Source organism: Notolepis coatsorum (assembly GCF_963971535.1).
Source record: "Notolepis coatsorum genome assembly, chromosome: 5".
Classification (NCBI taxonomy): domain Eukaryota; kingdom Metazoa; phylum Chordata; class Actinopteri; order Aulopiformes; family Paralepididae; genus Notolepis; species Notolepis coatsorum.
This window is the reverse complement of record NC_140169.1, coordinates 172,905,690-172,925,788: the sequence shown is the minus strand read 5'-3', so window position 1 is coordinate 172,925,788 and position 20,099 is coordinate 172,905,690. Positions and strand designations below refer to the sequence as shown.

The window sequence follows — 20,099 nt, the reverse complement described above, 5'->3', positions numbered from 1 at the left end:
CTCTATTGGATGTGATTTATCTTGAGATATCCACGGCTCGGGTGATTGGGGTAGGGCAGGCTGGCATTGACCTGTGGTTCGCAGCAGCTGAGAAGGTAAAGACCGCCGTGTGCGGCTGAGCGGGGTTGGGGCGCTTGATCGGGGGGGTCCGGCGGTCTCTGGGGAGGGGGAGGAGGAAATGTCTTGTCTGTCTTGGTTTTTGTCTTGTCCTTCTTAACTTTGACTGGGGGGATTTTAGGGGGGGTTGATATTTAGCTATTCTGCGCTATATGTCATTTCACATGCCATCTCCCCAAGGGACTAATATTGGCAGACTGATTGACCTGTCAACCAACTTGGAGGAAGATTTTCTTTCTTCTTACACTTTACCTTCTGCGAGTTTGGCAGTCTTGAACATGTGTAAGGGACCTAGGCTATCTACAGTAAATCTGCGGCAACACTCTCGTAAACAATCTTTTAAGTCACTCCACTTTGCAAAGGTGGGGAAAGGTTGGCATGGTTGAAGACCTTTTGTTATTGAAGTAGCCATCTATATTTGATAGGTTGGACGCTGTTTCTTTTTCTTTTTGTCTTTATAATTTATTATTCTGTATTATTCTGTATTATTATTGGTTGTTATTCTCCTGTGAAGTTATGTTTTTTGTTACTGTGGTTATTGTGTTGTCTTGTTTCATGTGATTAATAATAAAATAATTTGATAAAAAAAAAGAATCAATGTGAACACAATCACCAATGATTTCTCCCAAATGAAGCCCTTAAGAATACGGGCGCACACCAGTCTGTCCGACCTACGACTGCCTTTTCCAGTTCTGAATCCTGTTCGTAGCTACGAACGAATCTCTGAAAAGAAACCGTTCGATCATGCCAAAATCTGCCAGAGAAGCTCGTAAGTCGAGTTACAGAGAAATGTTTTCGTAACTTTCTCGTAAATCTGTTAGAGCATGAGGTCCAATGTGTGTCCGTGTGTGTGTGTGTGTGTGCGTGCGTGTGTGTGTGTCCGTGTGTGTGTGTGTGTGTGGTGTGTGTGTGTGTGTGTGTGTGTGTGTGTGTGTGTGAGAGTGAGTGAGTGAGTGAGTGAGTGAGTGAGTGAGTGAGTGAGTGAGTGAGTGAGTGAGTGAGTGAGTGAGAGAGAGAGAGAGAGAGAGAGAGAGAGAGAGAGAGAGAGAGAGAGAGAGAGAGAGAGAGAGAGAGAGAGAGAGAGAGAGAGAGAGAGAGAGAGAGAGAGAGAGAGAGAGAGAGAGAGAGAGAGACCCTGACCATGTTAGTCTAAACATTCAGAACTGCTTCAGATTTGGTTCTAGAAGAGTGCTTAGAAGTAGGGATGTCCCGGTCTGAGTCAAGTATTGAGTGTCTGCCGATACAGAGTGTCTCCCATTATTGGTATTTTCCTAGATAAAATAGCAGCACAGTGCACACTTCAAGTACATTAAAGGATTACAGCTTTCCCCTAATGGTTTTCATAGAATTTCTTTAACAAAAAAGGATCTGACTTTGATCAGGCTTAATACATCCCATACCTATAATTTATTTAACATCCCAGTATGTAGAAGATCAGGCCACCGACCAGATGATGTCAGGTGTGTGAAAATAGGGCAGGATTTCGAGTGCCCTGAACATCCTTCCTGTTCAGTCCTGTAATCAGTCAATTCGTAATGTTTACCACCAGGAAGTTGCACTCGAACGGCCCACCTAAGTGGTCAATAGCAGCCGTAACCTCTGGCAGGTCCTGTGATACCTGAGCAGAGGTGCAGTGCTCATGGGACGCGGTACCACGCCGTTCCACCACTTTTCTGAGCAGAAGCATGCACATGCACGTGCGTGCACCTATCACCTAGTCTTTGCATAACAATAGCATACCAATAGCATAACAAAGAACGAGAAGAGCAAAACCAAAATACAAGCCCTGTACCAATTGATGGGGGTTTGCTTGAGCTGTGGAACCTCTCACTATGTGACAAATGGTCCCGACTGGAAGGACGATGCTTCAGAAGGAAACTGTCCTTCTGTAAACTGTAAGTTACATTGTTCATTTCGTTTGTATTTACTTTTCTAGTTTAAGTTAATTCAATTAAAGAAATTGCTACTACAATATTGTATCTACAATTACATTTAAAACATTGTTTGTTTTTCAACCATATCTGTTGACAATATAATTTCTTTATATATTGAATGCTACATCCTGCTACCTTTTTCAGCATCGCTATTTCAAGACAATATTTACAAAAACTAAACTAAAACTAGTAATTTCCTATACAAACATGTTTCCTACTATTTATGCATAATAATCATCTGTTCTGTGTGCACGCAAGGGAACATGTATGCGCGCGCGTGCACGTGGCATCATTAAAACAGAGTACAACCACTTCTGAGTCTACGAGTTGTGACGTGTTGGTGATCTTTCACCATTTGTGGTGCAAATCTACTAAATAATATACATGGACTATCATGAGACATCGTCAGAAATATGATATTGACATACTGGGATTCCTAAAATCACCTGCAACGGAAAGTAAATGTTGAATCTGGTTGAATCTGCTGACTTTTATCTGATTGGTCCTGACTTTCTGACCTAACTAGCGCACCTGAACAATGTCACACATCCTACACACGGCGCGATAAATGTACGACTTTATGAGTTGATGAGGACCTGTTAGCCCGGCGTGTTGAACTCGTAGTGAAAACCTGTCACAGAGCCGGGCGGAGCAGCACTTCCCGCAGACAGAATGAGAGAGGAAAGGTCTCCCTGAGTTGCCCTCACCTCAGAGGAACCTGGACACTACTGAGATCAGCAGTGTTTGCCAAAAGGTCCATGAGAGTCGGAAACCTTTCATTCGCCATATGCATTTAATGTACAGGGATTTGGCTTAGTGACAGTGGTGCATATCACCAATTTGCACCGTTTCACAGTACAACACAAGTACACATGGTGCCGTGACCTTAGAACCTCATTTAAAATCCACAGGTACACATGGTGCCGTGACCTTAGAACCTCATTTAAAATCCACAGGTACACATGGTGCCGTGACCTTAGAACCTCATTTAAAATCCACAGGTACACATGGTGCCGTGACCTTAGAACCTCATTTAAAATCCACAGGTACACATGGTGCCGTGACCTTAGAACCTCATTTAAAATCCACAGGTACACATGGTGCCGTGACCGTAGAACCTCATTTAAAATCCACAGGTACACATGGTGCCGTGACCGTAGAACCTCATTTAAAATCCACAGGTACACATGGTGCCGTGACCTTAGAACCTCATTTAAAATACACAGGTACACATGGTGCCGTGACCGTAGAACCTAATTTAAAATCCACAGGTACACATGGTGCCGTGACCGTAGAACCTCATTTAAAATCCACAGGTACACATGGTGCCGTGACCTTAGAACCTCATTTAAAATCCACAGGTACACATGGTGCCGTGACCGTAGAACCTCATTTAAAATCCACAGGTACACATGGTGCCGTGACCGTAGAACCTCATTTAAAATACACAGGTACACATGGTGCCGTGACCGTAGAACCTCATTTAAAATCCACAGGTACACATGGTGCCGTGACCGTAGAACCTCATTTAAAATCCACAGGTACACATGGTGCCGTGACCGTAGAACCTAATTTAAAATCCACAGGGACACATGGTGCCGTGACCGTAGAACCTCATTTAAAATCCACAGGGACACATGGTGCCGTGACCGTAGAACCTCATTTAAAATCCACAGGTACACATGGTGCCGTGACCATAGAACCTCATTTAAAATCCACAGGGACACATGGTGCCGTGACCGTAGAACCTCATTTAAAATCCACAGGTACACATGGTGCCGTGACCGTAGAACCTCATTTAAAATCCACAGGGACAACATGGCAAACAGACAGTATGTTTCACCATCATACATTTAGTATTATGTACATCAAACAACAGACCTTATGTTTCACTATCATACATTTAGTATCATGTACATAATAGAGAGAGCTCATGCGTTTGTCTTACCCCAGAGGTGTTGAACCACAGATGGTGTGGACAAGTGGATGTTACACATTCACTGCACTAACACACACATTCACCATTTAATTGACAAAAAACACAACACTTTATTTTAGTGTCTTTGTAGACACACGCTCCATTCTGTTCCAGTGGCGTGATGAGGATGAAGCCACAACCGTCAGGGTTGTCTGCTGCCGCGTGCCAAACACCATAGCAACTGATCTGCAACTGACCTCAAACAAAGGTTGTTTGTCTCAAAAACCATTCATTATGAAAACTCTGTCTTTGCTCTCAGAGTGCTGACAACACTAAAAGCTTGCGGCCCACATTGGCCTTTAGATGCAGGGCTCCTTTTGAGAATGTGTGAGTTAAACATCACGTCGTCACGTGGTGGTGGTCGCATTCGTGCAGGCGTGCATGGGATTCACGTTCTCCAAAGTCAAGGACACAGAACTTTACGGAACAATCCATTCAGCTGTCACCGTGTTCCAAAATTATTTTAAAAAGCTAAATGAGGAGAGAGGCTGGTGGAGAGGGAGGAAGAGGAGGCTGGTGGAGAGGGAGGAAGAGGAGGCTGGTGGAGAGAGAGAGGAGGCTGGTGGAGAGAGAGAGGAGGCTGGTGGAGAGAGAGAGAGAGGAGGCTGGTGGAGAGAGAGAGGAGGCTGGTGGAGAGGGATGAAGTGGATTGATTGATTGATTGATTGAAAACTTTATTAACAGATTGCAGAATGGGTACAATACAGTACAGCTCAATACACACAATTGTTAAGGGGATGCAGACCAGAGAAAGACTTTCGTCTTGTTTACATCAGGGTCCCCCATTTTCAATTCATCAGGACATATATGACATACATGACATACAGATAGTCAGTACTGCTACATCTATACATTTATGACATACCAGATTTGCAAATACAGTACTGTTTGTGATACAGAAGGAGTCAAGAAAAGGGAGTATATACATTTGACGTAGAAACTGTACATTGGAGGAGGTTGGGTGGGGGGGGGGTTGGGTACACTGGGATATTGACAACCATACTGGGTAATCTACATTGGAGGTGGTTGGGGGGGGGGGGGCACACTGTATAACCAACCAACTGTACATTGAGGGGGGGGGGGAGACACTGTACAAACAAACAAAATTGTACATTGGACTATTGACAAAACCATACTAGGTAAATGACTGTACATTGGAGGGGGTTGGGTTAGGATATTTACAGGGGCCAGTGTTGAATTGCAGTCTCCCGTAGGTGTCCCTTGAGAGAGGTTTTGAAAGTGGGTAGTGATCCACATTCCTTTACAGCTTTGGGTAGGGCGTTCCACATTGATGTGGCATAATTGCGAAACGTGTTTAGTCCCTTATTTGAGCCGAATCTGGGTTTAACATGATTTGTGGAGCTCCCTCTGGTGTTGTGATCGTGGTATTCACTGACCTTTGGGAAGTATTTTGACATGTACATGGGTACCTTGGTCGTGTAGTGTATCTTGTAGACCAGGCCCATTGCAAGTTGCTGTACTCTGTCGTCTACTCTAAGCCATCCTAGGTTGTCAAAGTGGGCAGGGGTGAGGTGGGTTCTAGGAGTAAGGTCAAGCAGTAGTCTGACCAGTTTGTTTTGAGATGTTTGTAAATTTGTTTTTAGCGCCTTTGAGGTGCTTTGGTACCATGAGGTGCAAGCATAGTCGTAGTACCCCTGAATGAGTGCTCCTGCCAGAGTCTTCAGGGTATTCTTGTTTACCAGAGAGGAGATCCGGTACAAGAATCGAGTTCGTTGGTTGACTTTTTTTTATTACATTGGATCCCATTTTGTCACAGGAGAGATTAGCCTCTAGGATGGAACCCAGGTAGGTAATTTCATCTTTCCTTGTGACAATATTGTCACCCACTGTAACTGAGAAGCCGTCGGTCTTGCTGAGTTTGTTATTTGAACCGAAGAGAATGGACTCTGTTTTGCCCATGTGTAATGATAGTTTGTTATCAGCGAGCCATATGCAGATTCTGCCTAGTTCCGAGCTGAGGGTTTTTTCAACCTGTAACTTGTTCTTGTCAGAGACCAGCAGGGCTGAGTCGTCCGCAAACAGGAACAAGTTGCAGTCACAAGCTGACGACATGTCATTTGCATAAATTAGGAACAGTAGCGGTCCTAGTATGCTTCCTTGTGGAACACCACAGACTGGTGGAGAGGGAGAGGAGGAGGCTGGTGGAGAGAGAGAGAGGAGGAGGCTGGTTTGGAGGGAGAGGAGGAGGCTGGTGGAGAGGAGGAGGCTGGTGGAGAGGGAGAGAGGAAGCTGGTTTGGAGGGAGAGGAGGAGGCTGGTGGAGAGAGAGAGGAGGCTGGTGGAGAGGGATGAAGTGGAGAGGGAGAGAGGAGGCTGGTGGAGAGGGAGAGGAGGCTGGTGGAGAGGGAGAGAGGGGGCTGGTGGAGAGGGAGAGAGGAGGCTGGTGGAGAGAGAGGAGGAGGCTGGTGGAGAGGGAGGAAGTGGAGGATGGTGGAGAGAGAGAGGAGGCTGGTGGAGAGGGAGAGAGGAAGCTGGTGGAGAGAGAGAGGAAGCTGGGTTGGAGGGAGAGGAGGAGGCTGGTGAAGAGGAGAGGAGACTGGTGGAGAGGGAGAGAGGAAGCTGGTTTGGAGGGAGAGGAGGATGGGTTGGAGGGAGAGGAGGAGGCTGGTGGAGAGGGAGAGAGGAAGCTGGTTTAGAGGGAGAGGAGGATGGGTTGGAGGGAGAGAGGAGGCTGGTGGAGAGGGAGAGAGGAGGCTGGTGGAGAGGGAGAGAGGAAGCTGGTTTAGAGGGAGAGGAGGATGGTTTGGATGAAAGTGCAGGAAGGAAGAGACAGACTGAGCCAGTGATGAAGAAAAAGTACTACTTTCAACCACAATGGCTAAAACAGCACCCGTGGTTGCGGTATGAGGGGAAAGCTATGCTGTGTGTGTATTGTAGACAATTATGGCTCGTCTACTGCTGGCAACTCTGAACTTGTTACCGGGTCAACACAGTTTAAGCTTGAAACTTAGAATTTGCACAACAACAGAACAGAAACACAGAAACTGCAGGGACCGATGCATGACCCGAAACACTGAGCCCCCCCGACTACTTTTCAGTGGTGGTTAGATGCGAGTCATCATCGCTCTCTTTGTTCGATTTTTCCTAGTAGGAAGTCGACATTTCCGACCTGTTGAGTTATAATTGAACACGGCGGCATAAGTCTCTTACTCTTCCCAATAATACCAAGACACTAAGAGCAGACAGAATCCACAATCTATGAATATCTTTGGTTGAACCTTGATTGATTGATTGATTGAAAACTTTATTAACAGATTGCAGAATGGGTACAATACAGTACGGCTCAATACACACAATTGTTAAGGGGATGCAGACCAGAGAAAGACTTTCGTCTTGTTTACATCAGGGTCCCCCATTTTCAATTCATCATAACATATATGACATACATGATGACATACAGATAGACAGTACTGCTACATCTATACATTTATGACATACCAGATTTGCAAATACAGTACTGTTTGTGATACGAAAAGAGTCCAGAAAAGAGAGTATATACATTTGACGTAGAAACTGTACATGTACACCTAAACATGAAAGAGACAGTTTTAAGTGGCAACAGCGTTGTTTGATATAGAAGAGATCTCTAAACAGGGAATTTAGACGTCACAAAGAGGAAGGGGGAGGGGCTGTGCCTCCTGCTGAACTCAGTGATTGGTCACTTCACACCTGCCATTGTTACCCTGTAGGCGAGCCTGTCCAATCAGCTGTGTGGTTGTTCTATTCCTAACCACGCCCCTTTCCCCTGTGACTGGATGAACATGTAATTATTGTCCAATTCACTCACTCTTTTATTCCAGATTCAGATTCCTTTATTGTCACGTATTTTCAGTACCTTACAGCAAAGAGTGAAATTCAATTAGTTGTGGTCCCTCGACCATAGCAGCTTCCAATCATATAAATACAATAAAATTTGCATAGAATAATAATAATAATAATAATATGATAAAATATGACTAAAATAAAGATTACTATATACAGTTCTAAATGTGTGCAGTGTCTTGTAGACGGCTTGCAAATTCACCCTATTGGGAAAAACCAATATATTGATTTCCTCGATTGGAATCGACCTTCATTGGAATAATCCGACGTCGATTCATAAAATCCCAGACCGATCTTAAAAAATAATTGATACGCTATAATGTGTTGACTGCTGTAATCTGTTGGTTCATGTTAGTTCAAAAGTACCAGTATTAATGTAGCTGCTTTGTGGTCAATTCTTAATGTAACCATTAATATTCTTAATTTTTAATATTAGACAAATTTTTTGGGGTTCCAAAAATTGCACCATGAACTGAACCTAAATTCAGGTGATGCTTATGTGTCATTTATGGTGCTAGCAGGGCTGCTCTCACTAGACGTTCATTGAGCAGCTCTCTCACCCCATGTGCCGCCCATTGATGCACGACGAGGACTCAGAGTTCTTTAATTACAGATGGCTGTTTATTGATGCAAATCACGTTCATCACCACCGTAGAACTACAATTGCAGGAAATAATAACAGTCAATACTCATACAATTCAGTCAATAGAATTACAAAAACAAAACGAAAAGTGTGAATAAACTTTACTAACCACTTTGGCCTGCTTGCAGCTCAATGGGAGGGGTTATCTTCAAAACTCTAGTACTTTTTAGTCTTTTAGCTTTGACAAATAAAGTGCACAAATCTGCTGCGCTATCTTCTCCTACAAGTCTGGACACGTTCTGCCAGATCTGCTCAAACTACGGCAAGTCAGAGCGTGAGACAGGACGTGATACGTCACAAGAGATAAAATGAAATATAAAAATAAACATGCGCCCTCTATAGGCGACAGCTGCATTTACACTCCCACCAATCACATAACATGTGATTTTCAACATAACCATTTAAAACATCAGGAACCCTTTAAACATTGGGAACCCTTTAAACAAACCAAATACACAAAAACAAAAAAAAATGTCAAAGAGCCTTTACTCTGCTTCCTGTAATAGTACCGTTTTGTGTATGGCTCTCTCTAAATAATGTGGCTGAGTTATGCGTGCGCCTTTGTTGTCTAGTGTTGTGTCACTGACTAACAGCTTAACTCTTCTGACCCTATTGTCAGCAGCTAACTTCCACTGATTTCTTGGCAAGTTCTCATCTTGCTGGTATTTCTCCTGTCCTTGGTCCATTTTCTTCTGTGTTGCAGATTAAGCAGGTACTCCTTTCTCCACCTAGTCCAGAGCTCATTTGACAGGAACTGAACTCTCTTCCATCTTTTCTGAAGATAGAAGTCTTCTTTCACAAACTCTCCTGGTTTTGTTTTCTCTCCTTGTTGATGAGAATGTCTCTCTCCTTGTTGATGAGGTCTCTCTCCTTGTTGAGAAGGGCTCTCTCCTTGTTGAGAAGGGCTCTCTCCTTGTTGATGAGGTCTCTCTCCTTGTTGAGGTCTCTCTCCTTGTTGAGGTCTCTCTCCTTGTTGAGAAGGTCTCTCTCCTTGTTGAGACGGGCTCTCTCCTTGTTGAGACTGGCTCTCTCCTTGTTGAGACGGGCTCTCTCCTTGTTGAGAAGGGCTTTCTCCTTGTTGAGAAGGGCTCTCTCCTTGTTGAGAAGGGCTCTCTCCTTGTTGATGAGGTCTCTCTCCTTGTTGAGGTCTCTCTCCTTGTTGAGAAGGTCTCTCTCCTTGTTGAGAAGGGCTCTATCCTTGTTGAGACGGGCTCTCTCCTTGTTGAGACGGGCTCTCTCCTTGTTGAGACGGGCTCTCTCCTTGTTGAGACGGGCTCTCTCCTTGTTGAGAAGGGCTCTCTCCTTGTTGAGAAGGGCTCTCTCCTTGTTGAGACGGGCTCTCTCCTTGTTGAGGCGGGCTCTCTCCTTGTTGAGACGGGCTCTCTCCTTGTTGAGAAGGGCTCTCTCCTTGTTGATGAGGGCTCTCTCCTTGATGAGACGGGCTCTCTCCTTGTTGAGAAGGGCTCTCTCCTTGTTGAGACGGGCTCTCTCCTTGTTGAGAAGGGCTCTCTCCTTGTTGAGACGGGCTCTCTCCTTGTTGAGAAGGGCTCTCTCCTTGTTGAGAAGGGCTCTCTCCTTGTTGAGACGGGCTCTCTCCTTGTTGAGAAGGGCTCTCTCCTTGTTGAGACGGGCTCTCTCCTTGTTGAGATGGGCTCTCTCCTTGTTGAGACGGGCTCTCTCCTTGTTGAGAAGGGCTCTCTCCTTGTTGAGACGGGCTCTCTCCTTGTTGAGAAGGGCTCTCTCCTTGTTGAGAAGGGCTCTCTCCTTGTTGAGACGGGCTCTCTCCTTGTTGAGAAGGGCTCTCTCCTTGTTGAGACGGGCTCTCTCCTTGTTGAGACGGGCTCTCTCCTTGTTGAGACGGGCTCTCTCCTTGTTGGAACACTGGAGGCACAAGAGGACGCAGTTCTTCTTGTGGGGTGAGAGCTAGCGAATGTGCTGAAGGATAGTGTAGAAGAGGTGACCACAGATGATAGTTCCTCTAACCGTTCCACTTCTCTCTTTTTCTCTTCTAGCTTTGTTTTTCTATCAGCACTTTCCATGATGAATAGAACTCTTTTCTCTGCCTGGATCTTGGCGTTCTCTGCATGGATCTTGGCGTTCTCTGCGTGGATCTTCTCTGCGTGGATCTTGGCGTTCTCTGCGTCGTTTTCAGCCGACCGCCTTTCATCTTCCTGCTCCAGTCTTCGGATTTCTTCTTCTTGCTCATGGCGGTCTCTCATTATTTTTAGTACCTCTGTAGCTGTGGCTACTTCCGCTGCAGCTTGTCTTGCGTTGTGTGACACTGAGATTTCAGAACCACCGTTGTTGAGGAACTGCTGAGACCTTTTATTAGCAGTCCTGGTGAGCGATTGGCATGTATCATTCCTTCTACAGGTTTCTGAGTCTGGATGATCGGGATGTAAAGTGTCTCTCATTTCTAGATAAATACCATCAATCTCACTTTGGGCTGAATTTATTTTGGCCATGGTCTCAATTAGGTCAGAGTCGTCCTTATACTTGATGGATTTTTTCAGTCTATTTATGTTGTGCTTCCACCTCTCATATGCCATTTTGAAGTTCACCTTTAGATCCATCACTGGCTCACTCTGAGATTCAGTCTGCTCTATTTCACCCCTTTGTGACATGTTTACTGTGTAGTAAATAAATCAATTATGTATTCATTAAATATTTATGAACCATATCTATGGAATAGGAAATATGAACTGTAAATAGAGGGGTAGGCTAATATGAATTCAGTCTAAGAAATGTGTAAGCCTAATAATGAAAAGTGTCAACAAATGTCTTAAGTATTCAAAAATAAAATGCTTAATTTAGTTGAACATTGTAGGCTAATTCAAATCTACACCTTTCTTCAATGTGAAATACAAATCACGAAAAATAACAAATAAACCATAGGCCTAGGTTTATATTATAGTAGCTTACTATACTGGGAAATACCTGGTAAAATGTGTAGGCTAATATGAAATTCAAAAAACGAAATTAAAATGCAAGCCTAGTAGGCTATTATGAAAATGCAAGTATTAAGTTTGAATATACCCTTTATGATTGGCCTTTTCTAAATTAACCTTATAAAGCTAGACTTCATTAATGAATATCAACCTATTCTTAAATGGCCAAAAATATTAAACTGTAAACAACCTTATACAGTCTCAAGAATGTGCGCACTTGCGATGCAATTGTAGCCTACAACAATACTTCTCTCTGAAAGTCAATACCTGAGACGTGTAGTCAGTCAACTTGGTGAATGGCATTTGCCTATGCAGTTCAATTTCAATGTAGGGAAAAGTCTGCTGCTGCTTCTTTAAGATGGATGCTGTGAAATCTTACGGATACGTGGAAAAGTTCAGTGGCAGAGTCCTGTACTCGCGCCAACCTCGAGCCGTCTTCTTCCACGAGCTCGCTTGTTTGCCTATGCAGTTCAACTTCAATGTAGGGGAAAGTCTGCTGCTTCTTTAAGATGGATGCTGCGAAATCTTACTGATACGTGGAAAAGTTCAGCGGCAGAGTCCTGTACCCGCGCCAACCTCGAGCTGTCTTCTTCCACGAGCTCGCTTGTTTGGCCGTGTGCACACGCAGCTCCTTCCCAGCACAAAGGTTCCCCAGACATGACGATACATCTTTGACTGCAGACAATCCTCTACCCGACGTTCTCATAGCCCACGCGATTCATTTCTCACTTGGAGTCTTCAACATCACAGTCTAGTGTTCTACTGTGCCGCCCATTGATGCACGACGAGGACTCCGAGTTCTTTAATTACAGATGGCTGTTTATTGATGCAAATCACGTTCATCACCACCGTAGAACTACAATTGCAGGAAATAATAACAGTCAATACTCATACAATTCAGTCAATAGAATTACAAAAACAAAACGAAAAGTGTGAATAAACTTTACTAACCACTTTGGCCTGCTTGCAGCTCAATGGGAGGGGTTATCTTCAAAACTCTAGTACTTTTTAGTCTTTTAGCTTTGACAAATAAAGTGCACAAATCTGCTGCGCTATCTTCTCCTACAAGTCTGGACACGTTCTGCCAGATCTGCTCAAACTACGGCAAGTCAGAGCGTGAGACAGGACGTGATACGTCACGAGATAAAATGAAATATAAAAATAAACATGCGCCCTCTATAGGCGACAGCTGCATTTACACCCCATGACAAGGAAAGTTGCCAGTAGGGGGCGCTGCTACATCTACCTTTGGCTGGTATTATGAGTTACACTCACGGTGTGGCAATTTCACAATCACAGATTTTAGACGTCAAAGAGGAAAGGGGGAGGGGCTGTGCCTCCTGCTGAACTCAGCAGCTATTTTGCCAGTGATTGGTAATTTCACACCTGCCAGTCACCCTGAAGGCGAGCCTGTCCAATCAGCTGTGTGGTTGTTCTATTCCTAACCACGCCCATTTCCCCTGTGACTGGATGAATATGTAATTGTCCAATTCACTCACTCTTGTAGACCGCTCGTAGTCGGGAAAAACAGGGTCAATATATTGATTTCCCCGATTGGAATCAACCTTCATTAGAATAATCCGACGTCAATACATAAAATCCCAGATCGATCGTAAAAAAATATTGATATAAATGGTAAATGGCTGCATTTATATAGCGCTTTTATCCAAAGCGCTTTACAATTTGTTCCTCACATTTTACCCATTCACACACCGACGGCGGAGGCAACCATGCAAGGTGCCAACCTGCTCATTGGGGGCAATTAAGGGTTAAGTGTCTTGCTCAAGGACACATCGACACACTGCCCGGGAGGAGCGGGATTTGAACCGGGAACATCTGGATTTCCAGACGACTGCTCTACCTGCCGAGCCACTGTATGCTGTAATCTTTTGGCTCATGTTAGTTCAAAATTACTAGTATTAATGTAGCTGCTTTGTGGTCAATTCTTAAAGGTCCCATGCATTATAAATGGCCTTTTCCAGTGTTTAGCATTGTATCCTAGCAATTGGGGATTATATCAATGTGGTCTGTGTCGTTAATTATCATATTGACTCATCAGTCTAGCCTCGAGTTCACGAGATCTTCCCTCACTCAACTAAGCTGTTCTGATTTGACGGTATTGCTGACGTGAATAAGGTACTGATCTGCAGTAACGCCCCCTCTATGGTTGTAGCGCATAGTGTAACCCGACACTTCCTCAAACAGGTTTTGACAGAGGCAGAGAACGAGCGCGCGAGAGAGAGGGAGAGAGAGAGATAGAGAGAGAGGGACCGGCAGGACCGTGCAGAAGTGTGTGTAAATGTGTGTGCGCCATCTCTCTCCCTCGTCGGAGCATTTACACACAAACTTGACTGCGTGTGTGTCGGGGACGCCTATTCTTTAATTGGAGCCGAAGAGTGCTGCCGAGTGCTTCCGCGTTTTCCCTGATTGGATGCGACACGCCCTGCGACACGCCCTGCGGCAGCGCGGCAGCCGCAGAGCGGCAGAGCTTGCGGCATTATGTAGCCGTAATCCCCGATATTTTTCCATCGTAGCTTAGCTCAACTGGTACGCCGCCGTGCTGTGGAGCCTGCGGTGCGGTTGGTCACAAATTCAAATCACTTAAATTTTTTTTTCTTTCTTTTTTTACGTTTATCATCTCTCGCTATAAACGTGCATTCTTCCGCTGGTTAAGTTTAGGCATTCTTTCGGAGTTGGTTAAGGTTAGGGTTAAGTTAAGGTTAGGCATTATTTCGGAGTTGGTTAAGGTTAGGGTTAAGTTAAGGTTAGGGAGGGTTAAGGTTAGGCATTCTTTCGGAGTTGGTTAAGGTTAGGGTTAAGTTAAGGTTAGGCATTATTTCGGAGTTGGTTAAGGTTAGGGTTAAGTTAAGGTTAGGGAGGGTTAAGGTTAGGCATTATTTCGGAGTTGGTTAAGGTTAGGGTTTGTCACAGAGAATGCCTGTCTGTCTTTCTTGACGTGGAGGATGCAGCCTATTTCCGCACTGCCGCTCTCTCGCACTGCCGCGGTCACATGGGCGTCATGGCCAATCAGAGAAACGCGACGCACTCTTCGGCTGTGATAAATATAGACGCGTCGGGGACGCATCTCTCCTCTCTCTCTCTCTCGCTTGTTCTCTCTCTCGCTTGCTCGTTCTCTCTCTCTCTCTCTCTCTCTCTCTCTCTCTCTCTCTCTCTCTCTCTCTCTCTCTCTCTCTCGTATACATCATGCTGTGTGGGTGACTGTCACTGAAAGCGCTTATGGGCGGAGCCCATCCAATAACAGCCTGAAATCCTGAGGCTGGAAAATGATGCTTTTGAGTACTTCATTAGAAATATAAAACAATGCATTTTCTTGAAAAAAATATTACAGATGTCTTCCATAGACTCACAGGAATTGTCTAAAGTTGCCCAATTAGTGCAAGGAATAGCAATGCATGTCCCCTTTAATGTAAACATTAATATTCTTAATTTTTTATATTAGACACATAGGGGAACCTCATTTTAGGTGTTCCAAAAATTGCACCATGAACTGAACCTAAGTTCAGGTGATGCTTATGTGTCATTATGGTGCTAGCAGGGCTGCTCTCACTAGACGTTCATTGAGCAGCTCTCTCACCCCATGACAAGGAAAGTTGCCAGTAGGGGGCGCTGCCACTTCTACCTTTGGCTGGTATTATGAGTTACACTCACGGTGTGGCAATTTCACAATCACAGATTTTAGACGTCAAAGAGGAAAGGGGGAGGGGCTGTGCCTCCTGCTGAACTCAGCAGCTATTTTGCCAGTGATTGGTAATTTCACACCTGCCATTAGGCGTGTTCGAGATGGGATAGGCGGACGCAGATCTGCGCAGGTTTTACTACGGCCTCGCCAAGCGCGTTGCATGACGATTAGAATGTTGTCCGACTTGCTCTGAAAATCTGACGAGGCGAGGCGCGGAACTCTCGCGGGAGCGAGCCACGCACAGCCTTCAGAGCGAGGCTCCACAGTACCTCTCACTCGGCTGCTCCCGGCTGGGAAGCGACTTGCTACGGTCGCGCAAAGAGCCTATTGGCTCAGAAAAGTTGTCAGTCACCAGCCACGTGACAGCCAGGGACTGTAATGGGAAATATCTATGGACTAAACGATGAGCCGTTTACAAATCATTCTGAGTCATTATTAATAATAGGAAAGTTTATTTACAAATAAGAAGAAAAGTTATTTCACCGCGGCCACAATGAAAGTTCAATTTACAGTCAGAGACCCATGTTCGCACAGTGGCCTCTGGTCATAAAGTGACCAAGAGTTCTGTTCAGACATATGTTAAATACACAGTTGTCATACGTAACATATTATATCAGATATGATAATGAAGGTAAGACAAAATGGTTCTCAGTAACTGGGAGCAACAGCAACTTTGTTATGACTGGTAGAATGTCAGCGTGTTCTTAAAGAGACATACACACATTAACCAGTCAATCTGGTCATATTGAAACTCAAGCTGTATAACATGATATCTCCACAAGATATATAAGAACATGATAATATATTTCCACGACAAGACGTTTGATTGATTGATTGATTGAAAACTTTATTATGTTATGCGTTATCATCATATCATCATGATAAACTTCAAGCTGTCAGACACACACACACATGCGTCGTCTGTTTTGCCTCAATACTGTATATATAATTCTGTTTTGCCTCAATATACACAGTATACATATATATATTGATGCAAAACAGAATTATTCAGCAGTGTGTTGTGTGTGCGTGCGGCCAGGAGCGTGCAACAAGATGGTATACATTATGGTATATGAATAGTATATTCCACTATAGCAGTATATGGTGTGCTGTACATTTGAATCTGATCTAATTTTGCACACGGCCATCGCATTATAATGAGCTGGACAGGTGTGTAATGTGTGTGTGGTGACGTGAAAGCGTATCTGCCATGCGAGACTAGGCGAGAGGCTCTCGTGAAATCGGCAGTGTCCACCTTTTTAACTCCTCCCCTGGCTTCACTCGGCTACTCTCGTCTACTAGTCGAGGCAAACCGAAATCCATCTCGAACAAGCCTAGTGTCACCCTGTAGGCGAGCCTGTCCAATCAGCTGGAGTGGTTGTTCTATTCCTAACCACGCCCCTTTCCCCTGTGACTGGATGAATAATTATGTAATTGTCCAATTCACTCACTCTTGTAGACCGCTCACAAATTCACCCTGTCGGGAAAAACAGGGTCAATATATTGATTTCCCCGATTGGAATCAACCTTCATTAGAATCATCTGACGTTGATTCATAAAATCCCAGATCGATCTTAAAAAATAATTGATATAAATGATAAATGGCTGCATTTATATAGCGCTTTTATTCAAAGCGCTTTACAATTTGTTCCTCACATTTACCCATTCACACACCGACGGCGGAGGCAACCATGCAAGGTGCCAACCTGCTCATTGGGAGCAATTAGGGGTTAAGTGTCTTGCTCAAGGACACATCGACACGCTGCCCGGGAGGAGCGGGATTTGAACCGGGAACATCTGGATTTCTAGACTGCTCTACCTTCCGAGCCACTGTATGCTGTAATCTTTTGGCTCATGTTAGTTAAAAAGTACTAGTATTAATGTAGCTGCTTTGTGGTCAATTCTTAATGTAAACATTAATATTCTTAATTTTTTATATTAGACATATTCATGGGGGTTCCAAAAATTGCACCATGAACTGAACCTAATTTCAGGTGATGCTTATGTGTCATTATGGTGCTACTAGCATAATGGTGCTCACAAATTCACCCTATCGGGATAAACAGGGTCAATATATTGATTTCCCCGATTGGAATCGACCTTCATTAGAATAATCCGACGTCGATTCATAAAATCCCAGATCTATCTTAAAAAATAATGTATATGCTATAATAGAATAGAATATAAATACTTAATTTGAATGTGTTGACTGCTGTAATCTGTTGGTTCATGTTACTAGTTATAGTACTAGTATTAATGTAGCTGGTTTGTGGTAAATTCTTAATGTAAACATTAATATTCTTAATAATGCACCAGGTTAGAGGGTGCCTTGTACAATTTACAGCATTGGTTCTCTGAGAATCTGTCATATCCAAGCAAATTTGGTCCCTAGCCAAATCGATATTGAATTGAATGGGAAAGTGAATTGATCAGGACCTTGTGAATCAGTGGCGATACCCATGCCTAACAAAGAACGAACGAACAACTGAAACTAAGCGATCCAAGTCCAATTACCTTTTTTTTAACGACATCTACTTAACTTGCGCAAGGTTACCCCCACAGGTGTTGAACCGAAACGCAGCAGATGGTTGAATATGGGCTGAAAGGTTTTGTACTAATTGTTCTACTGCGCTGATCCTTTCAGCTCCCCTCTAAGCCTTTGTTTGGGCCTTTGTCGTTGGTCTAATTACTATAATTCCCTCCAGTCTGAGAACAAAGACAAAGACACTCGTCTGAGGATTAAAAGACTGTAGACATCAGGCTCTCTGCCTGCTGGGGGGTAAACTCATCACCACCCTGCCTTACACCCAACACATAATACAGACAATCATGACACTAGTGGCTTGGATGAGATCTGGATTCCCGGCTTGTGTGTGTAGTGATGGTGCCAGCAGTTTGGGTTTTGTAAGGGATGAGGGTGTTTGGGTGGCAGGAGAGAGAAACTGTCCCGTAAGCAGACGTTCACAGGTTTGATCCTTGCGGCTGTCAGTGTGTCCATGCCTGACTAGATGTCCTTGAGCAAGGCACTCAGCCCTTCCCTGCTCCAGGGGTGCCGCAAATGGCTGTTCCTGCACTCTGTGACCTCTGCTGGTGAAACGTCAAAGGGAAATGCTGAGAAAATAAATTCCTGTTTACACTCTGTGTAATAATGCTGATCTAGTGCTTTTATAAAGTATGGAACATTTGTGCAGATTCCTTTATAAGAGTGAAATTCTATTTGTTGTGGTTCCTCAACCATAGCAGCTTCCAATAATATAAATACAATAAAATGTGCATAGAATAGGAATAAAAGATAAAATTACAAAAATAAAGATGACTATACACAGTTATAAAAAAGTGTGCAGTGCAGATAACAGGATGTAGATATTATACTATATAGAATGTAAATAACAAAAGGGCTATGTACAGTTGTGGATGTGCAGTAAGGTGGTACTTGTTAACTGGTGTGATTTAATATCTCACCAGCAGATGGCAGAGTAGTTTATTCACTATGCTGTGTCTTTAAGATATTTTTATTGTTATTTTTTTTTACAAATGTTAAGGGTTCCAAAAATTGCACCATGAACTGAACCTAAGTTCAGGTGATGCTTATGTGTCGTTTATGGTGCTAGCAGGGCTGCTCTCACTAGACGTTCATTGAGCAGCTCTCTCACCCCATGACAAGGAAAGTTGCCAGTAGGGGGAGCTGCCACGTCTACCCTTGGCCGGTATTATGATGTACACTCACGGTGTGGCAATTTCACAATCACACATTATAGATTTTCTGCAGTAGTATAATAGTCCCATGTGTGTTGTAGTTTAATGCAGTGAAGGTTTCAGAAGGTCAGTTTTATCCACAAGGACAACAGAAGACAAACGGATTTGTGCCGTTTACCCATAATCCTTTGCAAACCGAATTTGAATACTGTCTCTAGCTCAGGAGTGGTTGAAAGCAGCAGACTGACTGCACTGTTATGCTGTGATGATCAATGTGGTTAGTGCTGCTGGGATATCAATTCAATTCGATTTTTATTATTTGACAAGAGAAAAAAATACAACAACATCAGAACACACTATAGTTATAGATGCAGTGCAGGTGAGGTAAATTCTGAACTCTGTACACACTCTGAACTCCTGCCTATACTAAATACCTGCCTAGCACTGCTTTCACTGTCTACAATGGCCTTATATTATAATCACAACTACCTGCGTGTACCATGTACCTCAAACCATAGTCTACCCATATAACTCTCTAAAAATGTAAAATAATGCTGTATAGACTGTATATATATTTATTTATATATTGATATTTTACCATATATTTATCCACATCTGTCTGAATATACCTGCATATAATCCGTTTTGCATGCTATATGTATATCTGTATCCCTACCTACTCTACTAGTTATACCACTGGCCAGTATGACTTACTATACCATAGTGTTTTTATACCTGTAGCACTGTACACAATACTATAACATCGTGCATATACATCTTATGATCATTATTACTCAGTAGCACTCATTTATATTATATACTCCAGTTGAATCACTTGTATCATATTGCTATTGCACTTTACTGTTACCTTTGCACTCTGGTTAGATGCCAACTTCTTTTTGTTGTATTGTACTTGTGCCGTATGATGACAATACATTTGAATCTAATCTAAAAACACGTATTAATGATATTATTCTTGTTCTTCTTCGTCTCTCTCCAGGTGGCTCTGTTGGGACTGGACCTCTTATCTGCCTTAGTGACCAGGTTACAGGACCGCTTCAGAACCCAGGTTGGAACAGGTGAGATCCAACCATCATCATGTGTTCTTCTATCTAATATCACTGCCTGCAAATAAACAGGATGAGTGGTAATGGTAATTCCATGTTCTTGCTTAAGTTAAGTTAAGATAGGATAAGATAAGATAAGATATTCCTTTATAGATCCCCTTGGGGAAATCATGT

The 20,099-nt window shown here is 43.6% G+C and overlaps 1 protein-coding gene across 1 annotated transcript in view; it reads left to right on the top strand.

Annotated features, from left to right (window-relative positions):
• Positions 1–20,099, top strand: part of LOC311228465 (CLIP-associating protein 1-like) — a 257,076-nt gene that overhangs the window by 102,056 nt on the left and 134,921 nt on the right. Inside the window, exon 2 of the mRNA XM_084314370.1 lies at positions 19,859–19,937. Coding sequence (XP_084170496.1) covers positions 19,859–19,937 — 79 coding nt within the window. The remainder of the gene's footprint in view (positions 1–19,858; positions 19,938–20,099) is intronic.